This window comes from Mustela nigripes, chromosome X (genome assembly GCF_022355385.1).
Source record: "Mustela nigripes isolate SB6536 chromosome X, MUSNIG.SB6536, whole genome shotgun sequence".
NCBI classification, from domain to species: Eukaryota; Metazoa; Chordata; class Mammalia; order Carnivora; family Mustelidae; genus Mustela; species Mustela nigripes.
In genome coordinates, this window is record NC_081575.1 from 66349604 (window position 1) to 66367010 (window position 17407).

General features: G+C 36.4%; 1 protein-coding gene across 1 annotated transcript; it reads left to right on the forward strand.

Annotated features, from left to right (window-relative positions):
* Nucleotides 1–13282: 13282 nt before the first annotated feature.
* On the forward strand, nucleotides 13283–15898 carry NAP1L2 (nucleosome assembly protein 1 like 2). Its single transcript, XM_059386183.1, has one exon. It carries the CDS (start codon nucleotides 13699–13701, stop codon nucleotides 15079–15081), a length of 1383 nt encoding a protein of 460 aa, XP_059242166.1. The 5' UTR covers nucleotides 13283–13698; the 3' UTR covers nucleotides 15082–15898.
* Nucleotides 15899–17407: the final 1509 nt, after the last annotated feature.

Here is a 17407-nt window from a genome sequence, read left to right on the forward strand (position 1 = left end):
GAGGAAAAGCTCTCAGCTTTTTTTTGAGAGTGATATTAGCTGTGGGTCTTTTGTATATGGTCTTTATAATGTTGAGGTATGTTCCATCTATCCCTACTTTGTTGAGAGTTTTTTTTTAACAGGAAATGATGCAGTATTTTGTCAAGTGCTTTTTCTGCATTTTTAAAGAGGATAATATGCTTTTTATCCTTTCTTTTATTAATGTGGAATATCATGTTGATTGATTTGTGAATATTGAACCACCCCTGCAGCCCAGGAATAAATTCCACTTGACCTTGGTGAATAATTCTTTTAATGTACTGTTGGATTCAGTTTGCTAGTATTTTGTTGAGAATTTTTGAATCCATGTTCAGCAGGGATATTGGCCTGTAATTCTTTTTATTGGGGTCTTTGTCTGGTTTTGGAACTGAGGTAATGATGGATGGCCTTGTGTAAGGAGTTTGGAGGTTTTCCTTCCCTTTCTATTTTTTGGAACAGTTTGAGAAGAATAAGTGTTGATTCTTTAAATCCTTGGAAGAATTCCCCTAGGAAACCATCTAGACTTGGTGTTTTGTTTATTGGGAGATATTTTTATTACCAATTCAAATCCTTTGCTGGTTATTGGTCTGTTCAAATTTTCGATTTCTTCCTGGTTCAGTTTTTGCAGTTTGTATGTTTCTGGTAACTTATCCATTTTTTCCAGATTGCCCAATTTTTTAGCCTCTAATTTTCCACAGTAATCTCATATAATTGTATTTCTTGGTGTTGGTTGTGATTTCTCCTCTTTCATTGATGATTTTATTTATTTGAGTTCTTTTCTCTTTTCTTTTTTGATAAGTCTGATTAGAGTTTAAGCAATTTTATTAATTCTTTCAAAGAACCAGCTCTTACTTTCAATGATCTTTTCTACTGTTTTGTTGTTGCTTTTTTCTGTATCATTTTAATTAGTTTTTTTAAAATTATGTTATGTTAGGCACTATACAGTACATCGTTAGTCTTTGATATAATGTTCCATGATTCATTGTTTGTATATAACATCCAGTGCTCCTTGTAATCTGTGCCCTCCTTAATACCCATCACCAGGCATTTCTGCTCTAATCGTTATTACTCTTCTTCTGCTGCCTTTAGGCTTTATTTGTTGCTCCTCTTCTATCTACTTTCACTTTATGTGTAGTACATTAAAGAATTTTATTGCTTCCTGAGGTAAGCCTGTATTGCTATATATTTCCTATATTTATTCCTAATATTTCCTATTGCTATATATTTTTCTTATGACCACCTTTTCTGCATCCCAAGTGTTTTGGACTGTTGTGTTTTCATTTTCTTTTGCTTCCATGTACTTTTAAAATTTTTTCTTTAATTTCCTGGTTGACCCATTCATTCTTTAGTAAGATGTTTTTATCTTCCGTGTATTTGTAGTCTTTCCAATTTTTTTCTTGTGGTTGGCTTCAAGTTTTATAGCATTGTTGTATGAAAATATGCATGATGCATGATATGATCTCAATCTTTTTGTACTTGTTGATGGCTGGTTTGTGACCCAGTATATGATCTGTGCTTTAGAGTGTTCCATGTGCACTCAAAAAGAATGTGTATTCTGCTGCCTTACTGTTAAGTCCATTTTGTCCAGTGTGTCATTCAAGGCCATGGTTTCCATGTTGATTTTCTGCATAGATGATCTGTCCATTGTTGTAAATGGGGCAATAAAGTCCCCTACTATTATTGTTATTATCAATGAGTTCCCTTATGTTTGTTATTAATTATTTTATATATTTGGGTGCTCCCAAGTTGGGGCCATAAACATTTACAATTGTTATATCTTCTTGTTAGATAAACCACTTAATTATGATAGAATGCCCTCCTTCAAATCTTGTTACACTCTTTGGTTTAAACTCTAGTTTGTCTGATATGAGAATGGCTACTCCGGATTTTTTTTTTCTATATCCATTAGCATGACAGATGGTTCTCTATCCCCTCATGTTCAATCTGGAGGTGTCTTTAAGTCTAAAATGATTCTCTTGTAAGCCACAAAATGATGGCTTTAATTTTTTCTTTATCTTTTCTGATACCTTATGCCTTTTTTTTTGGAGCATTTGGTCCATTTGCATTTGGAATAATTGTTGATACATAAGAATTTAGTGCCATTGTGTTACTTGTACATTCACTAAGTCTGGAGATTTTCTCTGTGCCTTTCTAGTCTTTGTTGTTTCTGGTCGTTCTTTTCCACTCAAAGAGTTCCCTTTAATATTTCTTGCAGGGCTGGTTATTGGTCATGAATGTCTTTAGTTTTTGTTTGTCTGGGAAACTATCTCTCCTATTCTGAAGGACAGCTTTGCTGGATAAAGGATTCCTGGCTGCATATTTTTCCCATTCCACACCTTGAATATATCAACATGACCTGCCATGTTCCTGTGGAGAGATCTGCTGCAGACCTGATTTGTCTTCCCTTGTAGGTTAAGGATGTCTTTTCCTTTGCTGGTTTCTGGATTCTTTCCTTATTTCTATACTTTAAAAAATGTAGTATAATATGTTTTGGTGTTGTCCAGCTTTTGTTGAATTTGATGGGTGTTCTCTGTGTTTCTTGGATTTTGATGTCTGTGTTCTTCCCAGATTAAGGAAACTTTCAGCTATATTTTGCTCAAATAAACCTTCTGCCCCCTTCTCCCTCTCTTCTTCTTCTGATATTCCTCTGATGCAAATGTTATTATGATTTCTGGAGTCACTGCATTCCCTAAGTCTTCATTTTGTGGTCCAATACTTTTCTTTCCCTCTCCTTTTCAGCTTCATTATTTTCATAATTTTATCTTCTTTATCATTGACTTGTTATTCTGCTTTTTCCACACTCATTATTACCTCCAGTTGGTTTTGCATCTTGGTTATAGCATTTTTTAAAATTTCAGTCTGACTAGTTTTTAGTTCTTTTATCTCTGTGTATATATATACATATATATGTATATATATAATGTAATATGCCTGAACCCGAATTTAAAACAACAATCATAAAGGTACTAACATATATATGTGTGTGTGTATATATATATATATATATATATATATATATATATATATATAACTTATATCTGTTTTGATTAGATCTCTGTCTATGACCACATGTTTTTGTTTTTGTTTTAATTTTTTATTTTTTATAAACATATATTTTTATCCCCAGGGGTACAGGTCTGTGAATCACCAGGTTTACACACTTCACAGCACTCACCAAAGCACATACCCTCCCCAATGTCCATAATCCCACCCCCTTCTCCCAAACCCCCTCCCCCCAACAACCATGGATGGAACTAGAGCGTATCATGCTTAGTGAAATAAGTCAAGTAGAGAAAGACAACTATCATATGATCTCCCTGATATGAGGAAGTGGTGATGCAACATGGGGGCTTAAGTGGGTAGGAGAAGAATCAATGAAACAAGATGGGATTGGGAGGGAGACAAACCATAAGTGACTCTTAATCTCATGTTTTTTTTTAAAGATTTATTTATTTTAAAGAGAGAATGTGAATGGGTGGAGGGGCAGAGAGAGTGGGAGAGAGAGAGAAAGAAGCAGGCTCCCCACTGAATGCGGAGCCCAATGCAGGGCTTGATCTCATGACGCTGAGATCATGACCTGAGTCAAAATCAAGAGTCTGATGCTTAACTGACTGAACCACCCAGGTGTCCCAATTTTTCTTTGAAATGAATTCCTCTGTTTCAGCATTTTGTCTAAGTCCTTGGTGTGTGTGTGTGTGTGTGTGTGTGTTATGAAAGCCTGTTATATATCTTGCTCCTGAGAGTAATGGCTATATTAAGTAGAGGTCCTTTACTGTCCAGGGCCTGGCACTTCAGGAAGTGTTTCAGAGTGTGCACTCTTCCATCATGTCTTGGCTGTTCTTTCCCTCTGGGCAGTCCTCTGTAGAGTTTCTCTTTGCTTGCAGTGAGGGTGTTGGGACATTGTCCATCATTTGGTATTTTAACTAGGTGTGCTTTGGTCTGCTTGTTAAAATAAGCCTGATGATATTCCCTCTAGAGCTGAAGATTTGTAGCACTCTATGATCAGTAGATACTTTTCACATGTGGGGGGTTTGTGCTGGTCTTCTGAGGGAGGAGCCTACTTGTGCTGGTTCCCTGGCCAACTTGTCCTAGTAAAAATACACCTGCAAGGTGTAGTGGAGTGGGGCTTGGTGTAAGTGGCTCCAGCCTCCAGTAGGGGTGCTGTGTTGCTCACTGAAGTCTGCCCATGCTGATAGGTGGTGGTTGGGGTGGAGGATGGATGACATTACCTCTCTCTGTCATCCCTTGAAAGGGGAGTTTGTGCCTGCCACTGTTCAGGAAGCCCTCACAGAAGAGTGAACAATCTCACCTCTTGTGTCTCATGCTTCCATCAGAACCCTGCTTTCACCATCTATCTGAGCTGTCAGCCTGCCTGGCAGTGCAGTACTCCTGTGTTTTATCTCAGGCACATGGCTGGGTTTCAAAAACTTCAAAGTTTGGGGACCCCGAGTGGTGTGGGCCCACACTGTTTCTCTGGGAGAGGGTCTTGCTGTTTTGTGGCCAGAGCTGGTTTGTCCCAGAAAAGTAGTCAAATGACCATGCAGGATCTCAGAGTTTATGGTAAAGCAGAGCCAAAAGCTGGCTTCCAGGTTAGTTGTCTTAAGCAATTACCTCTGCTGCTATGTAATTAATGGGTCCACTCAATGGCTTCCACTATCTCTTTTTCCCCTGAGAGGCAGTGCCATCTCTCCCAAATGCACTCCAAGAAGAGGAAATGTTTCTCCTGGAGTGATCCAGGAGATCCTGGATCCAAGGATCCAGGCATGCTGGCTGGTCCCAGGCCTCTGCCCTCCTTCCTCACATAAGCACGACTAAACTTGCCAGACTAGACCTTGGTGATGGTGTGGACTTCTAAAACTTGAGACTTTGAGCTCTGGTGCTTGTAAAAACTTGACATAGTCAGCCCCTCTCCTTCTCCTTTTCCAAGACAATAGTTTGGGGAGAAGAGTTTTTCTTGTGCAATCTCCTGCATGCTGTTTTTTTTCTCTCTCTCTCTCTCTCTCTCATTCCTCTCCCTATGATCAGGGCTCTCTCCTCTCCACAGCACTTGCAATTCTTTCCTCCCCCAAAGCAACTCTTTGCAGCTCCTACCTTCCATGATGTTACCATTTTTCTCTCTCTAGATGTGCAATTTGTTCTTTTAGTCCTCAAATCAATTTCTTAGGTGTTCAGAATGATTTGATGTTTATCTAGCTGTGTTCAAGGGACAAGAAAAGCATAGGGTCCCCTACTACTCCACCATCTTAACTCCTCAAATGAAGAATTAACATTTTTTAAATGAGCATAGTGCTCAAAGAGATCTACAGACTTAGTGCAATTGCTACCAAAATCTCAATGGTATTTTTTAAGAAACAGAAAAACTCATCCTGGATTTATTTTATGGCATCTAGAGTAATTCTGAATACATAAAACAATACTGAAAAGTGAAGAATAATGTTGGGAGACTCACATTTTCTGATTTCAAAATTTATTACAAAGATACAGTAATAAAGACTCGCATAAAAACAGACACATAGATCAATGTAATAGAATAGCCTACAAATATACCTTCATATATATTATCAATTTTCAGCAAGGATGATAAGACCATTAAATGGGGGAAAATTGTCTTTTCAACAAATATTCCTGGGAAAACTAGATATTCACATGCAAAAGAATAGAGTTGGAACTTACCTTACACCATATGCAAACATTAACTCAAAATAGATCAACGAACCACACTAGAAAAGAACTTAGGGAAAAACATGACATTGGTTTGGCAATGATTTCTTGGATATGATACCAAGAATGTAGGCAACAGAAGTAATATAAATAATGTCGACTTCATCAAAATTAATAACATTTGTACATTAAAAAAAACTATCAAGACAGTGAAAAGCTGTCATACCTCCATAATGGGAGAAAAAAATTAGAAAATCATATATCTGATAAAGAATTATTTATTATCCAGAATACATTAAGAACTCCTTTACCTCAATACCAAAAAATCAAGCAAACTAATTGAAAAGTAGGCAAAGGGCTTAAATAAGAATTTCTCTAAATAACATATACAAATTGGAAATAAACATTTGAAAAAATGCTCAACATAAATATTTGTTGAAGGAAATGAAAATTAAAGCCAGGGGCCCCTGGGAGACTCAGTTGGTTAAGCATCTGCCTTTGACTCAAGTCATGATCCCAGGCTCCTGAGATCAAACATTGCATTAGAGTCCCTGCTTAGCTTTCCCTCTGCTCCCTCCTCTCACTTGTGCTCTATCACTTTTGCTTTCTCAAATAAATAAATAAATAAATAAAATCTTTAAAAATTTTTTTTTAAAGATTTTATTTATTTACTTGAGAGAGAGAGACAGTGAGAGAGAGCATGAGCGAGGAGAAGGTCAGAGGGAGAAGCAGACTCCCCGTGGAGCTGGGAGTCCGATGCGGGACTCCATCCCGAGACTCCAGGATCATGACCTGAGCCGAAGGCAGTCGTCCAACCAACTGAGCCACCCAGGCGTCCCAATCTTTAAAAAAATTTTAAGAAGAAAATTAAAACTAGAATGAGATATGACTTTATACACATAGAATGTCTATTAAAACACACATGGATACAAAATTTTAGTGGGAATTTGGAAAAATTACAACTTTTGTGCATTGCTATTGGGAGTCTAAAATTGTGTAGCCACCATGGAAAAGAGTTGAGACTTTCCTCAAAAATCTACACATATGATTGCCATGTAATCTATTAATTCCACTATTAGGTGTCTATCCAAAGAACTGAAAGCAGAGACTTAAACAAATAATTGCACACCAGGCTTCCTAGCAACATTATTCACAATAGTCCAAGTTGGAACCAATCCAAGTATCTATCAGATAGGTAGATAAATATTTTTATTATTATCTATCTATCAATCAAATTAAGCCATAAAAAGGAATGAAGCTTTGACACATGCCAGAACATGGATGAACCTTGAAAACATTATGCTAAGTGGAATAAGCCACATACAAAAGAATAAATATTGTGTAATTCTACTTACATGAGATACTTAAATTAGACAAATTCATGGGGACACAAAGTATAATAGAGGTTACCAGAGCTTGGGTAGGAGGGAGTGAGGAATAGAGAACTATTGGTTAATGGGTACAAAGTTTAAGTTTTGGATGGTGAAGTTTTGGAAGTGAATAGTGGGGATGGTTGCACAAGATTGTGGATACGCTTAATGCAACCAAATTGTACACTTATAAATGGCTAAAATGGTGAAGTTTGTGTTATATACATTTTGCCACATTAAAACTACAATGACAGTACCTTTTATACATCAATTATAATTAAATATATAGGAATAAATTTAATAAAAGAAGTACAAGATTTGTTCACTGAAAATTACAAAACACTGCTGAGAGTAATTAGAGAAAACATAAATAAATGAAGAGAATTTCCTTGTACATGGATTGAAAGATTCAATGTTTTTAAAGTACCAATTCTTCTTGAGTCAATCCATAGATTCAAGGTAGTCCCTATCAGAATTCCAGGTGTTTTGCTTTAGTTTTTCCTTTTTTTTTTTTTTTTTTTTTTGCAGAAACTGACAAGGTGATACTAAAATATAGATAGAAATTCAAAAGACTTAGAATAGCCAAAACTTTTTAGGAAAAAAAGAAAATGATGGAAGACTTTCACTTCCCAATTAAAAAAAAACTTACTATAATGCTCCAGTAATCAAAACAGTGTGGTATGGGCATAAAGCTAGACATATAGATTAATGAATTGAATTAAAAATCTAGAAATAAACCCTTATATTTGAATTGAATTGAAAATCTAGAAATAAACCCTTATATTTATGGTTATGGTAAGTTTAAGGATTCGGGGGCTAATCAAAGAAAGGACAAAGAGACAAGGTGGCAGTATTGCACAACAAGCTTTCTTGGGCAGTGCTTGGAGCAGAGTTATATGAGAGGGTAAATTTCTCATAGCAGGAGACCATACACAGACTTGTCAAGGGGCCATAAAGCAGAAGGTGAAGTGGGCAAGGGAATTTTTAGGAAAGGTAAATCAGAGAAGGGGCTTAAGAGTCTAGGTGATGTCCTCCACTAGCAAGGTGGGCATTCCTTAGGTCAGAGAGCTCCAAAGAGAAGCAGCATTTTAGGGTCTTTTATAGTTACATGGTTTGTCTCATCTATGGCTAGCAGATGTTGGGGAGCAGTTTTGTAGTGTAACAGTTCTAAATGGCCAAAATTATGCTTCCTTGGGCTATATTTAAAACAGACGTGTAAGAATTTGAGTTTGGTGCTGAATCAAGGGCTCTAGCCTGTTATGAAGAATAAACAACATAGGGACTGATATACAGGAGCCATGTTTGGCTCATTTATATAATAGGTTTGTGATAAATGTCAACAGGTTTGTGATAAAAGTACCAAGGCATTTAAATAAGGAAAAGATAGTTTTTTAAACAAATGGTGCTGAGACAAATAAATATCCATATATAGGAAGCTAAACATAGGCCTTTAAGTTACAATATATGCAAAAATTAACTCAAAATGGGTCACAGGCTTAAATATAAGAGCTAAAATTGTAAAACCTTTAGAAAACAATGCAGGAGGAAATCTTTAAGACCTTGAGTTAGGCCGGGATTTTTTAGTTAAGACACCAAAACACAGTCCATTAAAAAGTGATAAATTCAAAATTCAAAACTTCTGTACTTCAAAAACAGTGTTAGTTGGTATAAAAAGACAGGTAACATACTGGTGGAAAACATTGCAAAAACACATATCTGATAAATTACTTGTATCCAGAATATACGTAGAAGTCTTATACCTAAATAATAGAAAGATAATCAAACCAATAAAATATGGGCAAAAAATTTTAAGGCTATATATAAAAAATATAATAAATATATCAATAATAATTATATAATTATATAATTAATGTATTATTACATATAATATATAATTATATAAATTTATATATTACATAAATATAATAATCATATAATATATTATATATATATATCCAATACGCGATAAAAGGTCATTAGAGAAATGTGAATTAAACCATAACAGGATACATTCTATACCCACCAAAGTAGCTGAAATAAAAAAGGCTTGCATACAAATGTTCATGGTGGCATAATTCATAGTAGCCAAAGTTTAAAACAGCCTATATGTCTACTGACTAGTGAGAAAATAAATATGGTGTGTTATATCCATAGACTTAAATACTATTCAACAATAAAAAAGAACCAGCTATTGATATGTGCTGTGGTATAGATGAATCTCAAAATCTTTATTCTCAGTGAAATAAGTCAGACACACAAGACTACATATTATATGATTCAATTTATATGAAATATTTAGAAAAGGTAAAGCTATAAAGACAGAACATAAATTAACAGTTGTCTATGCTGGGAGTGGGACATTAGGAAGTATAGTGGGGATTAACAGTTAAAGTTTATGAAATATCATATTGAGATGATGAACATGTTCTAAGACTGATCCATGGCAGAGGCTATACGATTTGGTAAATTTAAGAAATCCTTGAATTGTGCACCTGAAAAAGGTGAGTTACTTGTATACAAAATATGACCTCATGGAGTTATTTTAAAAATAAATAATGTTAAAAAAAATAAATAAATAATGTTGGCTTAAATACTATTGTACATGTCTTTTTGTGTACATACCTAACTGTGGAATTGTTAGGTCCTAGGAGAGGCATGTGTTTAAACTTAGCAGATAGTGCCAAATAGTTTTCCAAAGTTGTTATACCAATTTACACTCATAGTAGTAATATTTCAGAGTTCCAATTTCTTTACATCCTTGCCAGCATTTGGAATTCTTAGTCCTTTTAATTTTAGCCTTTATCAGTTCTTCTTATATAGTAATCACCTATTTGTGTTGCATATATGTGTGTATGTTATGTATATTTCACCTATTTTTGCTTAGTGCTCATTTTGCTGACAATATTGCTTATGTTTTTGTTTTTTTTCAACTTTTTAAATTGTGGTTAAATACACATAACATAAAATTTATTATTTTAGCTATTTTTAGGTGTACATTTCAGTGACATTAAGTACATTCACATTATTGTCCAACTATCATCAACATCCAGAATATCCTCATTTTTGTGAACTGAAACTCTTGTGCATTCAACAAAAATTCCCATTCCCACCTGCCCCCAGACTCTGGCCACCACCATTCTATCCTATGAATTTGACTACTCTAGTTACCTCATATAAGGGGAACCATAAAATATTTGTCTTTTTGTACCTGGATTATTTCACTTAGAATAATATCACCAAGGTTAATCCATGTTGTATCATGTGTCAGAATTTCATTACTTTTTATGAATGAATAATATTTCCCTTATATATGCTACTATGTTTTGTTTATACATTCTTCCATCAATGGACATTTGGATTGTTTCCACTTTGGGCTATTATGAAAAATGCTGCTATGAACATATGGGTGTAAAAGTATCAAAGACCCTGCTTTCATTTCTTTTGGGTATATATCCAGAAGTGGAATTACTGGGTCATGTGGTAATTCTGTGTTTATTTTTCTGAGGATCCACCATACTGCTTTTCAGAGCAGTTGCACCATTTCACATTCTTCAGCCATGCACAAAGTTTCTGATTACTCCATATCCTTGTCTACACTTGTTATTTTCTGTTTTTATTGTTATGATAATAACTATTTTAATGTGTGTGAAGTGGTATCTCATAGTGGTTTTGATTTGCATTTCCCTAATTAGTGATGTTGAACATCTTTTCAGGTGTCATTTCTATCTCTTCTCTGTAGAAATATCTATTCAAGTCCTTTGTCCATTTTTAAGTGATTTGCTTGTTTTCATTGTTCTTAAGTTGTAGGAGTCCTTACATACTCTGAATATTAATCCTCTATCAGTTATATGATTCGTATATATTTTCTTCCATTTCAGGGCTGCCTTTTAACTCTGTTGATAGTATTTTTTAACGAACAAAAGTTTCTATTTTGAAGAAGTCCAATTTATTTTTTTCTTTTGTTTCCTATACTTTTTGGTGTCATATACTTTTGCTTTAAGCAATGAAACATGTCATTCCCTTGTCGTTTCTGTGACTGCATGTATGACTATGAAGTACTCTTCAATCTTTAAATTAGATGACATACTTCTCTTCGTCTTTTAATAATTTGGTTTAACTACATAATATATATAAATACCAATGGATTTTCTTTTAAAATTACATTTTGCGGGGCACCTGGGTGACTCAGTGGGTTAAGCCGCTGCCTTCGGCTCAGGTCATGATCTCAAGGTCCTGAGATCGAGTCCCGCATCAGGCTCTCTGCTCAGCAGGGAGCCTGCTTCCCTCTATCTCTCTCTCTGTCTGCCTCTCCGTCTACTTGTGATCTCTCTCTGTTAAATAAATAAATAAAATCTTTAAAAAAATAAAATTACATTTTGTGGAACTACTTAAGCACACTGGAATATGGTCGTGAGAGGAAAAAGTTTATCTCAGTTTTATTTTTAGAAAACTCTGGCCTAAATGCAACACATATATAGATATGTTAGAAAGAAAAGGACCAAAATGTTCACATTGGTTCTGTCAGGGTTGTGGGGTTACTAGTGATTTCTGTTATACTCTAAAATTCTCCTTGTTTTTGCTATTTTAAAAAATAAGCATGTGTTGAGTTTATTATCAGAAAACTACACGGAATGTTGCAAATTCAGAACCAGAAAAAGAAAACTTGAGTAACAGGGTGATGGGTATTGAGGAGGACACATGCTGTGATGAGCACTGGGTGTTATATTTAACTGATGAATCATTGAACACTACATCAAAAACTAATTATGTACTATACAGTGGCTAACTGAACATAATTAAAAAAAAAGGCAAAGAAAACTTGGGATGCAAAGGACTCATAACAAGGGAACTACCAGATTGATCATAAGCCTGAAAACTGAATTTTGTAAATACTGTAATGGTATGTAGAGGTATACAGATGGTACACAGAGGTAAGCTAAGTAAAAAGAAAACTTTACCTGTATACTGAAAGAATCTGTAAAGAAAACAATATGTAAACCATGTTTATCTCTGTGATAATAGCACCATGCAAATTGTTCAGATCTGAGGAAAGTTAAAATTTTAAACATTGTTAAATTAATAAACGATCAGCACTGGAAATATGGACAATAAATATCACTAATGACTCCTATCAGAGGAAATTTTCAAATGACTGCATAGTATTCCATCCTGTGTATAGTCTATCATATATTTAACTATGTCTTTAATGCTGAGGTTTAGATTATTGTCAATAACTCAAAACTGTCAAGCAAATGCTATGGTTTTTTAAATAAATATTACTTTACATTTGAACACTTCCTTTTAAAATTTCCAATGGCTTGAGAACCAGCATCCAAAAAGAGGAAGAGACAAGTCAGCATTAAGAGTGAATTACTGATAAGACTGGTTTATTGTCCTGTGTGTTCACTTGTCAGTTGGATACAGCACTTTGAATCTTCATCACAGGCATTATTTCACCCTAACCCTCAATAACCATAACCACCTCTTTTGTCCCCCCCCACCCCAAACCTAGGAAACATTAGGAGGCGTTTCTAATGTAAAATTACTGCTTATTTACTATACAGCTTGTGGAAAATACAGCAAAAAACAAAATATAGAATATTTAAATCACTGATAGTTACACCATCCTAAGACCAAGACTGCTAATTTTTTTTGAAGATTTTATTTATTTATTTGACAGAGAGAGAGATCACAAGTAGGCAGAGAGGGAGAGAGAGAGAGAGAGAGAGGGAAGCAGGCTCCCTGCTGAGCAGAAAGCCAGATGCAGGACTTGATCTCAAACCCTGATATCATGACCTGAGCCAAAGGCAACGGCTTAAACCACTGAGCCACCCAGGCGCCCACGACCGCTAATTTTTAAAAAGTGTTTTCCCTTCTAGACTATCTTTACGAATTTTACCCAACCCCCCCCCCCCCCCATTCCAGAGCCCGGGGCTAAAATCAAAGGGACAGAATTTGGCTGGATGTATGCCTTGTCCTCTAGCCTTGTCTGACATTTTAGTATTTCTTTTAGCTTTTCTTTTTTAAATTATAATACCAGTTGCAAATTGAGAGAATAAACAAATAAAATCTAGGTTTCTGAAAACTCAGGAGGGGGTTAGAGATTAAGTGAGAGGTGGATGAATCAGCTATATTAGACAACCTGGGAAGGTGAGTGGAGTTGGAAAACTTGATAGATCTGATAATTTATTGGCTCAGGACCTGTCAATCACCCAGCCCAGCAAATGAGTTTAGGGCAGAGTTGTAGGGGAGGAAGGGAGTGACGCAGCTATTTGCACGGAGGAAATCTAGTCAAAAGACGGCTGCGTAATCATATTGCGGCACCGTTTTTTCTTGCAGCAGCTGCTGCTTGCTAAGGGTCCGCCCACTGCAGCTTTCTGCAGTCTGTGGCTCGTTCCTGTGAAACTGACCGTCGCCACTCTTCTCGCAAGCCCTGGCTACGGTTGCCTCTGTCCACTTCTCACAGCATCTGCGCAGCCTTCATCCCGGCAGCAGCCTCCGCAGTTACTCCCACAGCCCAGCCACTACCGCCCGTTCCACCTCTGCCCCAACCACCGCCGCTTCTGCTATTTCGGTGAGTCTTCCCCTGCCGAGGCCAGGTCTCCTTATCTTGGTGGTATCCACCTTACGCGTTACGGTCCTTTGAAAAATGGCCGAGTCAGCAGACCATAAGGAACTGTTGGACTCTAGTCAAGACGAGGCTGGCAATAAGGTAATGATGGAGGAACAGCCGGAGCGCAGTGAAGATGTCGCAGCTGGGCCTGGAGATGATAAGGAGCGCGGTGAAGAAGCCGCCGCTGGGCCTGGGGAAGAAAGGGGTAAAGGTGAAGATGCTGCTGTTGGGTCCGGGGAAGGCGGGGTAAAAGATGAAGATACTGATGAGGATTCAGACCGTCCAAAAGGACTTATAGGTTATCTTTTAGATACAGACTTTGTGGAAAGTCTACCTTTGAAAGTTAAGTACCGTGTGTTAGCCCTCAAAAAGCTTCAAACTAGAGTGGCCAATCTAGAATCCAAATTTCTGAGGGAATTTCATGGCATTGAAAGAAAGTTTGCTGAAATGTATCAACCCTTATTGGAAAAAAGACGTCAGATCATAAATGCAATCTATGAACCTACAAAAGAGGAATGTGAATATAAATCAGACTCTGAGGACTATGATGATGAGATGTATGATGAGGAAGAGATGTATGGTAATGAGGAGGGTCTGATGCATGAATATATGGATGAGGATGATGGTTATGAGGGAGATTATTATGATTATGCTATTGAGGAGGAGGATGACGATGACGACGACGACGACGACGACAATGATGACAGTGAGACTACTGGAGAAGAGAATAAAGAAGAACAGGATCCTAAAGGAATTCCTGACTTTTGGCTGACTGTCTTAAAAAATGTTGACACACTCACTCCTTTGATTAAGAAATATGATGAGCCTATTCTGAAGCTCCTGACAGATATTAAAGTGAAACTTTCAGATCCTGGCGAACCTCTCAGTTTCACACTAGAATTTCACTTCAAGCCCAATGAATATTTCAAAAATGAGCTGTTAACAAAGACTTATGTGCTGAAGTCAAGGCTGGCGTATTATGATCCTCATCCCTATAGGGGAACCGCGATTGAGTATTGCACAGGCTGCGAGATAGATTGGAATGAAGGAAAGAATGTCACTTTGAAAACCATCAGGAAGAAACAGAAACACCGGATCTGGGGAACAATCCGAACTGTAACTGAAAAATTTCCCAAGGATTCATTCTTCAATTTCTTTACTCCTCATGGAATCAGCTCAAATGGAAAGGATGGAAATGATGATTTTTTACTTGGTCACAATTTACGTACTTACATAATCCCAAGATCAGTGTTGTTTTTCTCAGGTGATGCACTTGAGTCTCAACAGGAGGGGGTCGTTAGGGAGGTTAATGATGCAATTTATGACAAAATTATTTATGATAATTGGATGGCTGCAATTGAGGAGGTTAAAGCCTGTTGCAAAAATCTCGAGACAATAGTAGAAGACATTGATCGCTAAAAGCAAAGTGTACCTTACCCTGACCTTAATTGCCCTAGGTCGTTACTCAAAAGATATAAGAAGTTACTTAGTCTTGTGTTCTGAATTTTTTATTGTAGTGCCAATTGAAACATAGGTCTCAGAAGTATAAGAAAAATTTAAATACTAATTCATTTGATCTTGCACTTTGGTAGTAGAATGCTTTCAAGAAATGTAAACTGTGGTAGATGATTTAAAATATTAATATAGTGCTGTGTAGTTTAATCCTCCGTCTGAAGTCCTTTTATCATGTAGCTATTAGTCTGTGGCTGTGAATATTATCGTAACTGCTAAATGAGATCAACATCTATTTAGAAAGAAAATCTTGGAGAACCAACCCAAGGTTTTCTGCCGTTGTTTGGTTTTTATATTCGTGTTTTCTTAGTCCTTTATCTAGTAGGTTTAATTCTGTTGTACCTGCTTCATTTTGTGATAAAAATACAGTAGAATTTAAAACTTGAATGCTTAAGGAGCCTGCATATGGTTAGGAATTTCAGGCAAAACCACATTTATTGTTAATCACAGCTTGTCCATAAGCTCTTGTATTTTATGTGACAATTGTAAATAATAAAACTTAGTTATATTGAGGTTGGTGTGTATCAGTGAAGTGTTAATCACAGTACTCTCAAGAGATTGCCACATATTGTTCTGTGTAATTATGTAAACTGTAATTACAGTGTATAATTTCTCTTCCTATAGTACATTTAATCATTCATTGGAAGTAATCATGTTACCATTTTGAAGTTTTTTTTTCATGTTCTTTACTGCAAAATAAAATAAATAAAAATTTCAGAGTGTTTCCTGTTTTAAAACTGATCTTTTTTTCTCATCAAAGTATTATGTTCATTGGAGCGTTGGTGGTATAGTGTTGAGCATAGCTGCCTTCCAAAATATTATGTTCATTGGGAAACATCTGGAAAATACTAAAAAATACATTAATTAAACTCAAATCCATATACCTACTCCCCAAATGTAAACACTGTTAATGTCTTGACTTATTTTCTGTTATTTTTCTCTGTTTAAATATGCATGCAGATTTACTAATACCGTACTTAGATGTGCAAAGAAACTATCAGATTTTATGACTCATCTAATTTTAATCCTGAGTCCCACTCCATACCCCAAGTTTGCAGGGAAATAAAAATCTTAGTTTTGGTCCAGTAAATTCCATATTTAAACACTGTTATATATAACAGGCTCCTGTATGTTAGTCTATATTTCAGATTTACCTACCCTTCCACAATGCCATCTAGATGTACAGGGGCTTATATTATTTTATGATGTTTGTGGGGGGAGGGGTGCACTGACTGGAGAAATAGGATGTGGTTGGTTAGAGAGCCGAATTGTCTCAGAGCTGACATTGTCTTCTTCACATGTGGAAACCCAGAGGTTTGGCTTCCCATTTTGTCATACTCTGTGAAGGGGACATCTATCCCTCTGGGAAAAACAGGGAATTTTTAAATCTCTTCCAAGCCATGTGAGATCTGAAAGAGGCTAGGAAGTGCTAACTGTGTCTCGTTATTGCTGCCTATCCACTCTTCCATCCCAGGTGATTGTGACGTGATCCCACAGATGAAAGTGGAACAAAAGCTCTTCTGCTTGTGACTTATTCCTCCATTATTGAACATGCCTTCTTCGGATTTTGGCTTAGAGAGGTAAGTTTATAACACTGCCTGATTTTCTTACCTTTGCCTCATCTTTACAATAAACTGAGGAGGAAGATACACGTTTTTTCTTTCCTTTTCCTGTCTGGATAGGCCCGCCTCTAATATAATCTTTCTCCAAGGGACAACGGTAAATGCTCACTTGCTTTTCTCTGGGGTTGCAGTAGCTGACAGGGTATAGGGAAATAGGAACAGCTTAGTATTATAGGGGCACCTAAATTGGGAAATACTTCCAATGTATGCTTGATAAATATAAATATTTTCATACTCTTCATTACACTCAATTTTGACCTCTGTTAAATGCCTGACTCCTTTCCAACCTCCTCCCCTCCAACAAAAAAAGATTGGACCTCTTTTAATTGTAGTTACTGTTACTGTGCATTAAAAAGTCAGAAACATGGGTGTATCTCTCCCTCTATTTCACAGAGGGGGCTAGGCATCTTGAAGTCCCTCCTGTCCCTTTCTCTAGCCTCCATAAGATAGAGCAGTAAAACTGCTTCTGACCTTTCTGTAAGGACAGGCCAGCCCCTTTCTTTTATCCCTCATATCAGTGGTGTCCAGCCAAAGACCATCAAGGATATACCCATTGTTGAACAAGGACATGCCCAAGTTGTCATAGTTGAACAAGTTGAACATACCCATAG

Excerpts from the sequence above, each read along its gene's own strand:
- NAP1L2 (XM_059386183.1), top strand. The coding sequence starts at position 13,699 with ATGGCCGAGTCAGCAGACCATAAGGAACTGTTGGACTCTAGTCAAGAC.